Source organism: Scomber scombrus, unplaced genomic scaffold (genome assembly GCF_963691925.1).
Source record: "Scomber scombrus unplaced genomic scaffold, fScoSco1.1 SCAFFOLD_414, whole genome shotgun sequence".
Classification (NCBI taxonomy): Eukaryota; Metazoa; Chordata; class Actinopteri; order Scombriformes; family Scombridae; genus Scomber; species Scomber scombrus.
The window spans coordinates 1-18,633 of record NW_026910597.1 but is presented as its reverse complement, the minus strand read 5'-3'; the positions used below and the strand labels follow the sequence as shown (position 1 = coordinate 18,633).

Genomic DNA, 18,633 nt, shown 5'->3' with positions numbered 1-18,633 from the left:
CCGAGCAGCGCTACCTCAGACTCTGCCTCCACCATTAAAACAGCATCTTCTTACTTAAAACTATTTTGAAATCTGACGCATAGTTTCAGTGTTAAAACTGATCAAATAATTGCTGTCTGTGGTTCTATATGGGCTATGGCAATAATTTTGAAAAATAATAGCTCACAGCAACATATTGAAAAAAAAGAACTATGAACTACTTCATTTTAAAATCTGTGAACTGAACTTTGAACTAGTTCATGTAGAAAGTTGTTGTGCTGCTATTCCAACACCAGTATCTCCATAGAAACGTCCAATGTCGTATCACCACTGCTAGCAATCTGCTAAAACCCAGTGTTTTAGGAGTTAGAGGTAAGGTCCTTAATACTTTCTGGCTGATGTCCTGTATGATGTGTACATGTGCAAAACTCAACAGTTTTAGTAAGAAAAGGGGGAAAAGTAATACAGAAGGAAAGAAAGACTGAAAGAAAGCTATTAGGAATTCATGGCCGACTGCCTAAAGACATGGCTGCATTTCAGTCAGACACAATTTTAGGACTATTTATTGCCAGAAATGGACCTGCAGCTTCATTTACTGCAAAATGTTTTGAGCTTGATGTTTTTTCCCTGAAGCAATCAAACCAGTGTGTGAGAATCTGATGGCGGATCATTAAAACTCCCACAGGCCTTATGCTGAATTCTGGTCTGTGGTTGAACCTTCAGTCTGTTTGCTGGATGCCAATTCAGAGCTGCTGAGGCAGAAAGATGGAGATGGGAAGGTGGGAAGGTGGTGGTGGTGGTGGTGGTGGTGGAAATAAGAGGGACTGAAGAGGAGGAGGCCCCAGCTGCGGAGAAACAAGTGTCTCAGTGTTCATCCCTCTGGCTCTCAGGGTGAAGAGGCGTCTTAATGAGGACACATCTGATATCCCCTCTGTTGAACAGCAAGGACCCAGATCTTGTCCTTTGAATCTGGGTGTTCGTACTCTCCATCAGCAGCGGTGAGCTCTTCAAGAGACACTTCAACACACTGCAGGTGCTACAAATCTCTAGGTGTGACAAGTCATGACAAACACATCCGAGTCTGCTTTCAGTTAAGCTGCACTGGATTAAAAAATAATGATCTTAACACATTGGATTGAAGTTTATAAGATAATACAATTAATAAAGCTATAATTCATGGGAGGATATGGATAAGGTTAATGTGCTTTCGGGCTTCTTCTCATTCAAATTGTCCTTTTTATCTAAGTGTTGATATCCCTCTTTGTTCTCCCTCAGTGGCTTTTCCTTGTTTCATCATATCTCTCGTAAGCTCTCGGCTCTTATCAGGAGAAGATGAACACCTGGGAGCACTTCACAGTCCTGTGAAAGGAGCATCAGCTGGGAATACGTAGCTGTTTCCACCCCTGCACACACACACTTGATAAAAACACCATCAGTATTAATGTGTATGGCTGAGAAAGAACATTAAAAATATTGCAGAAACAACTTTAATTTTGAACATACGTAATAGTTACCTTTATTCTTGTACATGCCACAGTTACTGCAGTCAAATGTCTTGTATGTGTAAGCGTAGTTGGTCAATTAAGATGATTCTGATTCACACCATCACATGCTAATTTACTCTCAATGCAAGTCTGCAGTTACGCCCGCTGGCCCCATGAAGTTATAAGGTTCTTTACACACCAGAAAACAAAATCAATCATCTTACCACCAACCCTTTATATACTGTACAGACAAAATAAAGGATTTAAGCTGATACAGGTCCGAATCATAGACTTTCCGGTGCATGCCGGGTAAAAAAAAAAACAGGGATTCTACTTATATGGGCATGAGGAGGAGCATGAGGCGCCCTCCTGAACCTGTGAACCAATCAACCTGTCAATCCCGACGTAGCCACGCCCTAATGCATACCCTGCTTTATCGTCACATATAAAATCAGGGAGGCCAAAATGTCCCAAATGAACATCATACTGCATTGAAGAAGGCTTTAAACTAGCGATTGAGACCATAAACACATTTTGAAAACGTTTACTGAGGTTAGAAATCAAGTGAGAAGTTGGTGAACTCTCCATTGACTTGTATAGAGACGGAAGTCCTTTTGACACCAAAACGGTCGCCCCCTGGTGGCCTTTTGATAGAATGCAGTTTTAAGTTACTTCCGCGTTCGCATCATTTCAGAGGACCGGAACTTCCCGCCTGGTCTGAATGCTTGACCCGTAGGGTGAAGGGATCTGGTGGCTCTGTTATGCTCTGGAGGCATTTTGCTCGTATGGTTTGGGTGCACTTGTCCCCTTAAGGCTGATTTATGCTTCTACGTAACTTCCACGCCGTAACTACGCCGGTGCCCCGATGCCGTCGTGCACCTTTCGAAGTTCTGCTATCTCCATCGCGTCGTGTTTTGGCGCGGTGCAATTAACCTGAATGGTTATCGGTGTTTCTAGTCCCTTCCCAGGTATGACACAGACAATTTCACACTTTATTTTCTGTGTAATGGCCACTTCTTATTCTTTCCTATTAAAAGTATTTAAAAAAACTTGCTCCACAGCAGATTGAGCTTATTTCAAGTTTTTGGTGATGAGTCTTATTTTAAGTGTAATGAGATGTATTTTGACTAGAAGATTTTTAAGTTTCTGCAGTGTTTTGTTGTAATGCACATGATTGACACACAACATTGTTCTATTTATTAATTATTACTTAGTAGTATATATTTTTTGCTACCAAGCAAACCAATCACAGCCCTTTGCAGTCTGCGTTGCCTCGAGGCGTAGTTACATTTCTGGGGAGGTGCATGTCGACCCAACGTAGAAGCATAAATCAGCCTTTAGAGTAGTGGTCCCCAACCGTGCTCCTGGAGAGCTACTGCCCTGCATGTTTTAGGTATCTCCTCACTCTAACACACCTGATTCTAATTATTAACTTATTATGAAGCAGCTGCAGCTTGTCAAGGACTTGATAACAGGTTCATTTTTTAAAATTGGTGACCACTGCAAATCAATACAAAGTAGTACTAGAGTAATCACCTTTATCCCCTGATGAAACATTTATATCCTGATGGGAGTGGTTTCTTTTTAGGATGACAATGCTCCCATCCATAGAGCATAAATAGAGCATAAATCTGTTTCTGTGCTAAAGTCTACCCATCGATTCTACCTTTAACCCTCCTGTTGTCCTCGAGTCAAGGAAGGAAGGGAGGAAGAAGGAAGGAAGGGAGGGAGGAAGGAAGGAAAGAAGGGAGGAAGAAGGAAGGAAGGAAGGAAAGAAGGATAGATGAAAGAAGGAAGGGAGGAAGGTAGGGGGAGGAAAGAAAGAGAGAGGGAGGGAGGGAGGGAGGAAGGAAAGGAAGGAAGGAGGGAAGGAAAGAAGGAGGGAGGGAGGGAGGGAGGAAGGAAAGACGGAACGAGGGTAGGGAGGAAGGAAGGGTGGAAGGGAGGAAGAAGGAAGGAAAGGAGGAAGGGAGGGAGAAGAAGGAAGGAAAGGAGGGAGGAAGGAAGGAGGGAAGGAAGGAAGGGAGGAAGGAAAGGAAGGAAGGAAGGACGGAGGAAAGAAGGAGGGAAGGAAGGTAAGGGGAGGAAAGAAAGAGAGAAGGAGGTAGGGAGGAAAGGAGGAAGGAAAGAAGGAACAGTCAAAACAAACGGGCTCAATTTGACAATGCTCCCATCCATAGAGCATGAGAGGTCACTGAATGGTATGAAAATGATGTGAGTCTTATGCTATGGCCATCACTGTCACAAATGCCAAATTAGGGAATGGTGTTCATCCCTCCAGTAGAGTTCAGAGACTCTACTGGAATCAATTCCAAAGTGCATTGAAGCTCCTTTGGCAGCATGTGATGGCCCAACACTTCCTTTAATTCATCACCTGCCTGTATGTTAACAATCCATCTATAATTTTGTCATTCTGTTTGTCCGTGGCGTATTTCTCAACTCTTTCACCAAGGTGACATTAATAAGAATAACTACACAACCTCCAAGTGTTTACATGAGTTTAATCCACGTGTGTGTCTCTGGTGTCTCGGTAGACTCTGACTCCAGCTCTGCCGAACACCAGCAGGCAAAACACGGCCGTCATGACAGCGTATGATTTCAACACGGTCTTGACAGCTAATGGGAATTCGGGATGTGATATTACCGACTGACCCCGCCCCAGATGGGCATAGACCAGTAGACGTATCTCAGCGGCTTGGCGACCCTGAAGCCAGCAGTGGTAGATACCTAAAGAATTAAAAAAAGGATGTTTTAGTCAAATCAAACAACCTGGTATAACAGATCAAAAGACATGCAATAATACAAAAGCTCCACTGTGTTATTTGCATTCATTATTTAGTATTTGAGCTCTTTAACCTTCGTGTCGTCAAATTGACCCCGTCTGTTTTGACTGTTCCTCCTTTCCTTCCTCCCTCCTTCTCTCTTTCGTTCCTTCATCTCTTTCCTCCCTTCCTTCTGTCCTCCCTCCCTCCTTCTTTCCTTTTCTCCTTCCTTCCTTTCCTTCCTCCCTTCCTTCTTTCCTCTGCCTTTCTTTCCTTCCTTCCTTCCTCCCTTCCTCTTTTCCTTTCTTCCTCCTTCCCTCCTTCCTTGTTTCCTCCCTCCCTCCTACCTTCCTTTCTTCCTTCTTTCCTCTGTCCTTCCTTTCCTTCCTCCCTTCATCCTTCCTCCCTTCCTTCCTTCCTTCCTTCCTTCCTCCCTTCCTTCCTTCCTTCCTCCTTTCCTTCTTTCTTCCTCCCTCCCTTCCTCCTTTCCTTCCTTGTTCCTCCTTTCCATCCTTCCTTCCTCCCTCCCTCCTTTCTTTCCTTCCTTCCTTCCGTCTTCCTCCCTCCCTCTTTCCTTCCTTTTTCCTCCCTCCTTCCTCCTTTCCTTCCTTCTTCCTCCCTTCCATCCTTCCTTCTTCCCTTCCTGCGTTCTTCCTCCCTTCCATCCTTCCTCCCTTCCTTCCTTGACTCGAGGACAACAGGAGGGGAAATTGCAAATCTATCATGCAAAAACTATATTTTTACACAAAACCTATATTATATTATATTATTCCCTTTAACAGATGACACCACACAGCTATAATACATTTAAGCTGTATTTCTCTTCCTTTCACAAATCTCCTGGTGGATGGACACCAACAGTAAATAGTAGTACCTGAGTCCTTAGTTTTGGCGGGGGTGAAGACCAGGTGGTGTCCGGTGTCTATCAACAGTCTGGGCCGTGTGGCGCCGACTTTACGACCTGCCAAGTGCTCCGATCTGTAGATGGGTTCAGAACCTCGGTCCCAGGCCACGGCCATGTTGGGTCGTGCCCCGGGGCAGCCGAGGGCCAGGACACGGTCTGCCGGGCGGCTCAGGTAGAGGACCGGCACCTCAGCTGGCATGGAGGCAGAACTATAACACAGGAACAGAAACTGAAGCATTATATTTGTATTTACAGTAGCCTTTTTTAATATTAGTGAATGAACAAACTAATATGTATCCAACACACAACAGCTCTGTGTTCTGTGAGCTCTTATATGAACATATCACAGTCCAATAACATCAAAGTCCCATACAGTCCAATAAGATCACAGTCCAGTCCAGTCCCATACAGTCCAATTACATCACAGTCTCATACGGTCCAATAACATCACAGTCCAGTCCCATACAGTCCAATTACATCACAGTCTCATACGGTCCTATTACATCACAGTCCAGTCCAGTCCCATACAGTCCAATGACATCACAGTCCCATATGGTCCAATAACATCACAGTCCCATATAGTCCAATTGCATCACAGTCCAGTCCAGTCCCATACAGTCCAATGACATCACAGTCCCATATGGTCCAATAACATCACAGTCCCATATAGTCCAATTGCATCACAGTCCAGTCCAGTCCAATACAGTCCAATAACATCCCAGTCCAGTACAGTCCAATAACATCACAGGCCAGTCCAGTACAGTCCAATAACATGACAGTCCCATACAGTCCAATAACATCACAGTCCAGTACAGTACAGTCCAATACAGTCCAAAACAGTCCAATAACATCACAGTCCAGTACAGTTCAGTCCAATACAGTCCAATGACATCACAGTCCCATATGGTCCAATAACATCACAGTCCCATATAGTCCAATTGCATCACAGTCCAGTCCAGTCCAGTCCCATACAGTCCAATAACATCACAGTCCAGTCCAGTCCAGTCCAGTCCAATACAGTCCAATAACATCCCAGTCCAGTACAGTCCAATAACATCACAGGCCAGTCCAGTACAGTCCAATAACATCACAGTCCAGTACAGTACAGTCCAATACAGTCCAAAACAGTCCAATGACATCACAGTCCCATACAGTCCAATAGCATCATCTGACCATATTTGGTCAGTACAACGAACAAAATTTCTCCTCAATTTCTGTCTAGATTCATTGTTTCCTGAAGACGATTCCTGTTTGTTTTCATGACCTACTGATTATGTTTTCTCTTCTTCTATGATCAGGATAAAAATGGCACCAGAAATATCAAAATCTAATGATTCGTAGCGCTTTGATAGCCGAGTGGTTACTGTGCATGCCACATAATCGCAGCGTCCCTGGTTCGACTCCGGCAACATTAATTCTCACCAGGGGATAAACCATTTCCTTTTCTAGATACTGCCTCATAGATTACTACTAAAGTCACAAAAATACACTAGGCAGATTGCCATGGAATTATACACATAACACATTTTGATTTCGAGCCATTTTTAAGGCCAAACTTCACCTTATCTCAGCCTATTGTTGAGGACATACAAATGGTAAAATCATCAGTATGCTGTTGGTCTTCTGCAGCAGTTTTGTATGGTGTTGGTGTATTAAAACTGAAGCTTTTAGAGGATGCTGGTGGGGCTTTGTCTTGCCTGAATATTAACGAAGCAAATCATTATAACTAGAACTTTGAAAAACTTTAGAAAGATAAAAGGTTATACTTATCAGTTTTAAGAATAAATCTGTTTGTGTGCTAAAGTCTACCCATCACTTCTACCTTTAACCCTCCTGTTGTCCTCGAGTCAAGGAAGGAAGGGAGGAAGAAGGAAGGAAGGGAGGATGGAAGGATGGAAGAAGGAAGGAAGGTAAGAAGGACAGACGAAAGAAGGAAGGGAGGAAGGTAGGCGAGGAAAGAAAGAGAGAGGGAGGAAGGGAGGAAAGAAAGGAAGGAAGACGGGAAGGAAAGAAGGAGGGAGGAAGGAAGGAAGGACAGAAGGAAGGAAGAAAGGGGGATGTTGGAAAGGAAAGAAGGAATGGAGGTCAGAGAGAGGAAGGAAAGAAAGAGAGAAGGAGGGAAGGAGGAAGGATAGACGGAAGGAGGGGAGGGAGGAAGGAAGGATGGAAGGGAGGAAGAAGGAAGGAAAGGAGGAAGGAAGGGAGGAAGAAGGAAGGAAGGAAAGGAGGGAGGAAGGAAGGAGGGAAGGAAGGAAGGGAGGAAGAAAGGAAGGAAGGGAGGAAGGAAAGGAGGAAGGAAAGAAGGAGGGAGGGAGGAAAGAAGGAACAGTCAAAACAGACGGGGTCAATTTGAACCGGGTGGATGACACAAAGGTTAAAGTGCTTACCTGAACCCTAGAAATGACATCACAGCGTGGAGTTTGGAAGGGGGAGGAGCTTCTTTTTCACACATCACTTCACATCTTTTTACCTCCAACTTGGCGTCTACTCTGTTTTGCTTCAGACTTCTGAAAGCCTTCGGTACCGCTCCGGAACCGCACGACGCCACAGTCTGATTGGCCCGTCTGTAGCGTACATGCAGGAAGTTGGAGTGGACGTAGCAGAGTCCAACACGAACCTGCTCCCCTGGGACTCCACAGCGATCGCACACCGACCAGGGCCGGAAACTGGTGAAGACTCGGTACAGCGGCTTATTGGAGCCAGGTTCTTTTCTTTCTTTTAGTTTCTTGTGAACTCTTGAATTCGAAGCAAGCCTAGAAGAATGATCAACAATTGAAGAGGCTCACATGAGTGGTTCAACATGTTTTATACATGACTTTTGCTTCATTCATTAGAATAATTTCTTAGTTCTTAGTCGTGGATTTAATTGAGGCGTTCCTGTTCAGTCAATCATCCCTCAATGCTCCAATGCTGTCTCATTTGTCACAGGAAAAGATTTTTATTTTCTGCTTATGCAAATGTGCTACAGCATTTCTGTTATTAGAGTTCTGTATAATAAGAAACTTCACCCAGTAGCACCAGTATAGTATTTGTCAGAATGTAAAGTCCTGACATTATAACACACAACCAGATGGACAGTGTAGACGTCAACTTGTAAGTATATATTTGATGAAATGGTCAATCTTTTCCTTTCTCCCTCCCTCCTTCATTCTTTCCTCCCTCCCTCCTACCTTCCTTCCTTCCACCGTCCTCCCTTCCTTCTATCCTTTCCTCCATTCCTTCCTTCCTCCCTCCTTTCCTTCCTTCCTTCCTTCCTTCCTTCCTTACCTCCTTCCTTACCTCCTTCCTTACCTCCTTCCTTCCTCCCTTCCTTTTTACCTTTCTCCTTTCCTTCTTTCTCACTACCTTCCTTCCTTCTTCCTCCCTTCCTTCCTCCTTTCCTTCCTTCTTACTCCCTTCCTTCCTTCTTCCCTCCTTTCCTTCCTTCCTTCCCTACTTCCTTCCTCCCCCCTTTCCTTCTTCTTCCCTTCCTTCCTTCCTTACCTCCTTCCTTCCTCCCTTCCTTCCTCCCTTCCTTCCTCTTTTCCTTCCTTCATCCTCCCTTCCTTCCTTCCATTTTCTGCTTATGCAAAGGTGATACAGCATTTCTGTTATTAGAGTTCTGTATAATAAGAAACTTCACCCTGTAGCACCAGTATAGTATTTGTCAGAATGTAAAGTTCTGACATTATAACACACAACTTGTAAGTATATATTTGATGAAATGGTAAATATTTTCCTTTCTCCCTCCCTCCCTCCTTCCTTCTTTCCTCCCTCCCTCCTACCTTCCTTCCTTCCTCCGTCCTCCCTTCCTTCTATCCTTTCGTCCCTTCCTTCCTTACCTCCTTCCTTACCTCCTTCCTTACCTCTTTCCTTCCTTCCTCCCTTCCTTTTTACCTTTCTCCTTTCCTTCTTTCTTACTCCCCTCCTTCCTTCTTCCTCCTTTCCTTCCTCCTTTCCTTCCTTCTTACTCCCTCCCTCCTACCTTCCTTCCTTCCTCCGTCCTCCCTTCCTTTTATCCTTTCCTCCCTCCCTTCCTCCCTCCCTCCTACCTTCCTTCCTTCCTTCCTTACCTCCTTCCTTACCTCCTTCCTTCCTCCCTTCCTTTTTACCTTTCTCCTTTCCTTCTTTCTTACTACCTTCCTTCCTTCTTCCTCCCTTCCTTCCTCCTTTCCTTCCTTCTTACTCCCTTCCTTCCTTCCTCCCTCCTTTCCTTCCTTCCTTCCCTACTTCCTTCCTCCCCCCTTTCCTTCTTCTTCCCTTCCTTCCTTCCTTACCTCCTTCCTTCCTCCCTTCCTTCCTCTTTTCCTTCCTTCATCCTCCCTTCCTTCCTTCCATTTTCTGCTTATGCAAAGGTGCTACAGCATTTCTGTTATTAGAGTTCTGTATAATAAAAAACTTCACCCTGTAGCACCAGTATAGTATTTGTCAGAATGTAAAGTTCTGACATTATAACACACAACCAGATGGACAGTGTAGACGTCAACTTGTAAGTATATATTTGATGAGATGGTAAATGGACTGTACTTATATAGCACTTTTCTAGTCTTTTTGACCACTCAAAGCATGTTTACACTACATGTCACATTCACCCATTCACACACATTCATACACTGATGACAGCGGCCACACACACAGAGCAACCCTGCTCATCAGGAGGGAGACTAACCATTCACACACATACATTCATTCACCGTAGGAGCCAAGAATTAGTCATTTACCAAAGTAAACATAGGATAAATATTTGGACACATCTTCACATTAACACTGTCAGTTTTACAATCAGTGTTGATAAGCTGATAAGCAAAGTTGGTATAAGGACATGAGAATTGATGTCTCCTCTGTTATGTGTGTTTCACCCACCAACACAAATGTGTAAAGTAGGATTTGAGCCATGTAACAGTGAACAGAATCAAATAAACATGTTTCTATAATGCAGAGGTGTCAAAATCATTTTAGTTCAAGAGCCACATACAGTCCAATTTGATCTCAAAAGGGCTCCCTCCTTCTCTCTTTCTTTCCTCCCTCTCTCTTTCCTCCTTTCCTTCTTTCCTCCCTCCATCAACCTTTCTTCCTTCCTTCTGTCCTTCCTCCCTCCTTCTCTCTTTCTTTCCTCCCCCCTACCTTCCTCCCTTCCTTTTTTCCTCTATCCTTCTTTCCTTTCTCCGTCCTTCCTCCCTTCCTTCCTTCCTTTCCTCCCTTCCTCCCTTCCTCTCTCCTTTCCTTCCTTTCCTTCCTCCTTTCCTTCTTTCCTTCCCTCCTTTCCTTCCTCCTTCCTTCCTTCCTCCTTCCTTCCTCCCTTCCTTCTTTCCTTCCTTCATCTTCCCTTCCTTCCTCCTTTCCTTCCTTCTTCCTCCCTCCCTCCTCCCTCCCTTCCTTCCTTCCTTCTTCCTCCCTTCTTCCTCCCTTCCTTCCTTGACTCGAGGACAACAGGAGGGTTAAGTGGGGCCGGTTCTGGCCCGCGGGCCGTATGTTTGACACCCCTGCCATATCGTTTCATAAACATGTTAAAGACGTCCAAGCAGAATCGACTCTGGGTGTCAAAACAGCAGTAAATGAATCGTACCTATCAGTAAAATCACATATTCATCATCATCAGTTTAGAAATTTAACAGCTGTAATGTCCAGTTAAAGCACAGTAATCAATAGTCTCTCTCCTCACCTCTGAGTGAAACTGAGCATGTGCGCCTCCTGGATGTCCAGGTCGTAACCATAGAAGAAGTCTTTGTGTGTCGAGCCGCAGATATAGATGCCAGAGTCGTCTGGCCCGGCTCTGAAGATCAGCAGGCTGAAGAGACGGATGGAGAATCGGCTCCGCAGGTCGCCGCTGTGAGGGACTTGACTGGTGTCCAGCAGCTTGTTGCCATGGTGATCAGTCAGGACTCTGGTCTCCTTCCAGCTGCCCAGATGTTTCCTAAAGAACCAAACAACTGTCTGCATCTGAAACACACAGGAGACTAAATGAGCTCAGTGTATCTGCTGAGGTTTAATAGAGTTGTTCAGTTGATGGAAACCAGAGACTCCTTCATGTCGTCCTGTTCTGACTGTTCCTTCTTTCCTCCCTTCTTTCCTTCCTTCCTTTCCTTCCTCCCTCCCTCCTTCTCTCTTTCTTTCCTTCCTCTCTCTTTCCTCCCTTCCTTCTTTCCTTCCTCCATCCCCTTTCTTTCTTCCTTCCTTCCTTCCTTCCTTCCTTCCTTCCTTCCTTCCTTCCTTCCTTCCTTCCTTCCTTCCTTCTGTCCTTCCTTCATTCCTCCCTCCCTCCTTCTTTCCTTCCCTTCCCTCCCTCCTTCCTTCTTTCCTTCCTTCCTTTTTCCCTCTTTTCCTTCCTCGCTCCTTCCTTCTTTCCTCCCTCCCTCCCTCCTTCCTTCCTTCCTTCCTTCCTTTTTCCCTCTTTTCCTTCCTCGCTCCTTCCTTCTTTCCTCCCTCCCTCCTACCTTCCTTCCTTCCTTCTTTCCTCATCCTCCCATCCTTCTATCCTTTCCTCCCTTCCTTCCTCCCTCCTTTCCTTCCTTCTTCCTTCCTTCCTCCTTCCTTCCTTCCTTCCTCCCTTCCTCCTTCCTTCCTCCCTCCTTTCGTTCTTCCTTCCTTCCTCCCTCCTTTCCTTCATTCTTCCTCCCTTCCTTCCTCCCTCTTTTCCTTCCTTCTTCCTTCCTTCCTTCCTTCCTTCCTTCCTTCCTTCCTTCCTTCCTTCCTTCCTTCCTTCCTTCCTTCCTTCCTTCCTTCCTCCCTTCCTTCCTCCCTTCCTGGAGGGTTAACTTTGGTGATTCATTAATGTTTCCTTCATCACATCAGTTTCAAATCATCCACTACTACGAATTAGAAAATATTCCACTACAACACAGTATACTCAGGATTCCCCTCCATATTTTGTTGCTTTTTTAGGGGTATAATAAAGTAGTAATGGTAATAAAGTATTTATGGTATTATTGGTGTGTGTTACCTGTTGTGGTTTGCAGTGGCAGGGCAGCTCCACCGTGACTCCGCTCAGGTAGGCAGCGTTGGTGAAGGTGAGGAAAGCAGGACAGGCTCTGCTAGCAAACACATCTTGTTTATCTTCAGGAGCCTCATAGCTCCACACCTCAGGAGACAGGAGCAGGTGAAAGAAGAAGAGGAGGAGGATGAAGGAGGATGTAGAAATCATTAGGCTTCTCTGAAGATGAACAAAGTTCTTAGAAGTTACAAAAGTCACGACTTCAATCAAACACTCCGACACACAGGAGACAGAGACTCCTCCACTGTTTGTTTTGTCTTTTTTTTAGATGAAGAGGGTTGAATTGAACAATGCTCTCTGGACAAAACACAACAGCTGTGATAGAATCTGATGAGCTCACTCAGGAGTCATCATCCTCCTTCCTTCCTTCCTTCCTTCCTTCCTTCCTTCTTTCCTACCTTCCTTCCTTCCTTCCTTCCTTCCTTCCTTCCTTCCTTCCTTCTTACTCCTTTCCTTCCTTCCTTCCCTCCTTCCTTCCTTCCTTCCGTCATCATCCTCTGTTGTCAACACAAACACTGTGAAGTCCGGCGCTGTCTCGTTAAATGTTCAGATATGAGCAAAAAAACTGTGACTCAGTGTGTCTGTCAGGAGTTATGTTGTGTTTATGTTGTGTGTGTGTTGGCTGATGATATAAATAACAAACAACAAACAACTATTGATTCAGCTCAGAAGTCCAAAGCTCAATCCATTTCTTCATCAGACTGTTTCCCAGCCTGAAAAGCAGTCTGTTTTGACTGTTCCTTCTTTCCTCCCTTCCTTCCTTACTCCTTTCCTTCCTTCCTCCCTCCCTTCCTTCCTTCTTCATCCCTTCCTTCCTCCTTTCCTTCCTTCTTCCTCCCTTCCATCCTTCTTTCCGCCGTCCTTCTTTCCTTCCTTTCCTTCTTTCCTTTCCACCCTCCTTTACTTCCTTCTTCCTTCCTTCCTTCCTTCCTTCCTTCCTTCCTTCCTTCCTTCCTTCCTTCCTTCCTTCCTTCTTTCTTTCCTTCCTTCCTTCCTTCCTTCCTTCCTTCCTTCCTTCCTTCCTTCCTTCCTTCCTTCCTTCCTTCCTTCCTTCTTCCCTTTCTTCCTCCTTCCTCCTTTCCTTCCTTCCTTCTCCCTCCCTTCCATCCTCCCTTCCTTCCGTCTTCTTCCCTTCCTTCTTTCCTTTCCTCCCTTCTTTCCTCCCTCCTGTCCTTCCTTCCTTCCTTCCTTCCTTCCTTCCAGCCTGAAAAGCAATTATTCTTTTATCTTCTTTTCTTTTCTTCTTTCTTCTACAATTCACATATTTTCTTCTTCAAAATTTCCAGCATTTCATGATCTCCTGTTTCTTACATAATTTAGACACATTTGATCTTTTGAGGAGACATGGTGTGGCCTACATGTGAGGCAGCAGCAGCGGATCCTTTCTCATCTCTAGACGCTTGTAGCTTCTTTTAAGTGTGATTATATAAACATACCTACTGTATAGCATGTCGAATGCATGTTGACCTAAATTCTGCTCCCTAATGAATCATGCAGATATAACTTAGTTTTTTCTTCCAAATTTCCAGCATTGCTGGATCTGCTTTTCTTTTGCATGATGTATACACATGTTCTCTGGTTGCTATGGTGAACAAATGCACCTATGCTCAATTATAAATAAACATAGAATATAATAGAATAGAATAGAATAATACTTTATTGTCCACAACGGTGGAACATTGTCTTTGGCTCACCAACCACCATAGACTGTATATAAGAAATGGACGTAACATCCGTGACGTCACCCATTGGTTTGTGGACTGCTGCTCGGAGGCCAATAGTATCGGATCTGAGCAGCGCCATCTTGAAAATTTCAGGTGCATGCTGGGAAAAATAAAAACAGGGATTCTACTTATATGGACATCAGGTTCAAGAGGGGCCCTCCTGAACCTGTCAATCACGACGTAGCCACGCCCTAATGCATACCCTGCTTAATCGTCACATATAAAATCAGGGAGGCCAAAATGTCCCAAATGAACATCATACTGCATTGAAGAAGGCTTTAAACTAGCGATTGAGACCATAAACACATTTTGAAAACGTTTACTGAGGTTAGAAATCAAGTGAGAAGTTGGTGAATTCTCCATTGACTTGTATAGAGACGGAAGTCCTTTTGACACCAAAACGGTCGCCCCCTGGTGGCCTTTTGATAGAATGCAGTTTTAAGTTACTTCCGCGTTGGCATCATTTCAGAGGACCAGAACTCCCCGCCTGCTGCTTTTGAAGATTTCATCAAGATTACAAGTGAATCTGTATAATCTCAGTGAGACAGTTTAGGTCTTTCAAATGAATTCCTGTAAAAAAGAAGACATACCTGAACCTTCACAGGCCTGTAATGAGAGTTAATAAGCTGACAGTAAAAGCTCTCATACCTGGAAGTAGTTGAGAATGTACTCAGCTGGAGTTGTTTTAATCTCCACTCACACAGAGAGGAATCACTCAGCAGAACACTTCTGATCTCTGTGTATTTCAGTAGAGATCAATACTTTATAGTTCTTATTATTGAATGTTTAAAAGTGGAAATATGTGGAAACTGTTGAGGAGATGCATTGAGACAGCAGCAGCTAGCCAATGTCTTACCTCTGATAAGCGTGCATATACTATACTTTTTAACCCTCCTGTTGTCCTTGAGTCAAGGAAGGAAGGAAGGGAGGAAGAAGGAAGGAAGGGAGGGAGGAAGGAAGAAGGAAGGAAAGGAGGAAGGAAGGAAGGAAGGAGGGAGGGAAGGAAGGAAGGAGAAAGGAAGGAAGGAGGAAGGGAAGGGAGGAAGGAAGGAGGGAAGGAAGGAAGGAAGGAAAGAAAGGAGGGAGGAAGGAAAGGAGGAAGGAAGGAAGGAGGGAGGGAAGGAAGGAAGGAAAGAAAGAGGAGGGAGGAAAGAAAGAGAGAAGGAGGGATGGAGAAAGGAAAAGAGGAAGGGAGGAAGGAAGGACGGAAGCTAGGGGGAGGAAAGAAAGAGAGAAGGAGGGAGGGAGGAAAGAAGGAAGAGAGGAAGGAAAGGAAGGAAGGAAAGAAAGAGAGAAGGAGGGAGGGAGGAAAGAAGGAACAGAGGAAGGAAAGAAAGGAGGGAGGAAAGAAAGAGAGAAGGAGGGAGGGAGAAAGGAAAAGAGGAAGGGAGGAAGGAAGGACGGAAGCTAGGGGGAGGAAAGAAAGAGAGAAGGAGGGAGGGAGGAAAGAAGGAAGAGAGGAAGGAAAGGAAGGAAGGAAGGAAAGAAAGAGAGAAGGAGGGAGGGAAGAAGGACAGACGGAAGGAAGGAAGGAAGGAAGGGAGGAAAGAAGGAACAGTCAAAACAGACGACATGAAGGTTACCACCTCAGCAGCTTCCAGCGGTGCAGCGTCAGGTTGTTTTATACTGTTTTTATTTTGTTTTATTTGTTTTTTGGTTTCTAAAATAAAAAAAATCTCAAAGACATGAAGTAATTTTTTCTTTCCTGCTTTCTTCTCAGCAGGAAACTGAATGCAACAATAAAAATGTCCTTTACTTGAAGACATTTACTCACAACTGTAATCACGAAATACAGCAACAACAAAAAAAAAAACACTTTTCAAACGCTGAAGTACAGAAGAAGTTTTTAATGATCAACGTGTTTCAAAAAGAGAATAAAAAGAAATGTCTTAACTCCCACAGACACATCTGTCAGACAGCACAATGTTTTCTTCTTTAATAAAAGTTTGAATGTTGAACATCTTCTGAACTATTTGAAGCAATGTGACATTTACAGCAATTATTAGTTTACCTTTTAGAAAAATATGTTACATAAATGTGACATTTGTAAGAAAGTGTTCTTTCTTTCTTTCTTTCTTGGAAGTGAGCATCTTTACTTTAAACTTGTACATTGAGTAACTGTTTTATTTCTGTAATATAAAGATGTAGATGGATGGATGGATGGATAGAGAGAGAGAGAGAGAGAGAGAGAGATAGAGAGAGAGAGAGAGAGAGAGAGAGAGAGAGAGAGAGAGATAGATAGATAGATAGATAGATAGATAGATAGATAGATAGATAGATAGATAGATAGATAGATAGATAGATAGATAGATAGATAGATAGATAGATAGATGATGGATGGATGGATGGATGGATGGATGGATGGATGGATGGATGGATGGATGGATGGATGGATGGATGGATGGATGGATGGATGGATAGATAGATAGATAGATAGATAGATAGATAGATAGATAGATAGATAGAGAGAGAGAGAGAGAGAGAGAGAGAGAGAGAGATAGATAGATAGATAGATAGATAGATAGATAGATAGATAGATAGATAGATAGATAGATAGATAGATAGATAGAGAGAGAGATAGATAGATAGATAGATAGATAGATAGATAGATAGATAGATAGATAGATAGATAGATAGATAGATAGATAGATAGATAGATAGATAGATAGATAGATGGATGGATGGATGGATGGATGGATGGATGGATGGATGGATGGATGGATGGATGGATGGATAGAGAGAGAGATAGATAGATAGATAGATAGATAGATAGATAGATAGATAGATAGATAGATAGATAGATAGATAGATAGATAGATAGATAGATAGATAGATAGAGAGAGAGGGGTGGGGGACGGATGGATGGATGGATGGATGGAGGGAGGGGAGTGAGCGCGAGCGCGCGCCCTGTTTGTCCTGTACTTGCTGTCGTGGTAGGGAATATGATCAATAATGTCTCCAATAAATCACACACTACCACACAAACTCACAGACACAACTTAAACATGACACACTTCAGAATGTGTTAAAGTATTAAATCATCTATTTAAAAAACACTTAACACACAGTTTACTTATTGAGGTTAAAAAGTTTCTTTTTGGGTTGAAAACTTTCTTAGAGTTTCGATGAGTCCACGTGCTGTAATGTGCAGATGGAGAAGGAAGGAAAGGAGGGAGGAAGAAGGAAGGAAAGGATGGTAGGAAGAAGGAAGGAAAGGAGGTAGGAAGGAAGGAGGGAGGAAAGGGAGGGGGGGGAGGAAGAAGGAAAGAAAGGAGGGAGGAAGGAAGGAAAGGAAAGGAGGAAGAAGGAAGGAAAAGAGGGAGGAAGGAAGGAAAGAAGGACAGAGGAAAGAAGGAAGGGAGAAAAGAGAGAGGAAGGAAAGAAGGAGGGAGGGAGGACAGATGGAAGGAAGGAAGGAAGGAAAGGAAGGAAGGAAGGAAGGAAGGAAGGAAGGAAGGAAGGAAGGAAGGAAGGAAGGAAGGAAGGAAGGAGTTCAACATATCAAACTTGTGTGGGTTGGAGAACATCACCTTATTACTTTCAGCCTACGCTACTTTCATACCGGCATTCCCCCGATGTGTGGTTTCCATTTCACTGATGGAAACCAGCAAGGTGTCATCTGTGTTTTACCCCCATGAACTCAGAATCAGTCATCCTGATTCCCTCACACCTTCAGCATAATCCTGCAATTCAACCCTAAACTACTGTACCCAACACACACACACACACACACACACACACACACACACACACACACACACACACACACACACACACACAAACACACACACACACACACACACACACACACAGAGTGACATCATCTCTCAGTGCATGCCTTCATCAGAAGCCAGCTCATTGTGTCTCCAGGCAGTGTGTTAACCCTCCTGTTGTCCTCAAGGAAGGAAGGGAGGAAGAAGGAAGGAAAGGAAGGAAGGGAGGAAGGAGAGGAAGGAAGGAAGGATGGAAGGAAGGAAGGAAGGAAGGAAAGGATGAAAGGAAAGAAGGAAGGTAGGAGGGAGGAAGGAAAGGAAGGAAAGAAGGACAGAGAAAAGAAGGAAGGAAGGAAGCTAGGGGGGGTGGAAAGAAAGAGAGAAGGAGAGAGGGAGGAAAGAAGGAAGGGAGGAAGGAAAGGAAAGGAAAGGAAGGAAGGAAGGAGGAAGGTAGGAGGGAGGAAGGAAAGGAAAGGAAGGAAGGAAGGTAGGAGGGAGGGAGGAAAAGAAGGAAGGAAGGAGGGAAGGTAGGAGGGAGGGAGGAGGAAAGAAGGAAGGAGGGAGGAGGAGAAAGGAACAGAGGAAGGGAGGAAGGAAGGAAAGAAGGACAGAGGAAAGAAGGAATGTAGGGGGGAGGAAGGAGGGAAGGTAGGAGGGAGGGAGGAAAGAATGAAGGAGGGAGGAGGGAGAAATTAACACAGGAAGGAAGGAAAGAAGGACAGAGGAAAGAAGGAAGGTAGGGGGGAGGAAGGAAAGGAAGGAAGGAAGGAAGGAAGGAAGGAAGGAAGGAGGGAAGGTAGGAGGGAGGGAGGAAAGAAGGAAGGAGGGAGGGAGGGAGGGAGAAAGGAACAGAGGAAGGGAGGAAGGAAAGAAAAAAGGACAAAGGAAAGAAGGAAGGAAGGGAGGAAAGAATGAACATTCAAAACAAGACGGGGTCAATTTGACCCGGTGAGGACGACACAAAGGTTAATGACACACAGACCTGCAGAGAGACGCTTCACTGCACTCATTTATATTTTAACTTTTACAACATTACAGCAGCAACTGCCTGCAGCGGTGATGAGAGGAAGTGCAGAGATGAATTAACCTCACTCACA

The 18,633-nt window shown here is 44.3% G+C and overlaps 1 protein-coding gene across 1 annotated transcript; it reads right to left on the bottom strand.

The window, feature by feature from the left end:
- Window positions 1–3,963: 3,963 nt before the first annotated feature.
- LOC133977118 (Ig-like V-type domain-containing protein FAM187A) lies at window positions 3,964–12,249 on the bottom strand. The gene is made up of 5 exons (XM_062415255.1): window positions 12,049–12,249; window positions 10,771–11,048; window positions 7,517–7,882; window positions 5,100–5,338; window positions 3,964–4,190 (listed from the first exon to the last, which is right to left on the bottom strand). The coding sequence occupies exons 1-5, from the start codon at window positions 12,247–12,249 to the stop codon at window positions 3,964–3,966; spliced, it is 1,311 nt and encodes a 436-aa protein (XP_062271239.1).
- Window positions 12,250–18,633: the final 6,384 nt, after the last annotated feature.

Excerpts from the sequence above, each read along its gene's own strand:
- LOC133977118 (XM_062415255.1), bottom strand. The coding sequence starts at position 12,249 with ATGATTTCTACATCCTCCTTCATCCTCCTCCTCTTCTTCTTTCACCTG. Across the intron at positions 11,049-12,048 it reads GCCACTGCAAACCACAACAG|ATGCAGACAGTTGTTTGGTT; the intron begins GTAACACACACC and ends TGTGTGTTTCAG. Across the intron at positions 4,191-5,099 it reads CGCCAAAACTAAGGACTCAG|GTATCTACCACTGCTGGCTT; the intron begins GTACTACTATTT and ends TTAATTCTTTAG.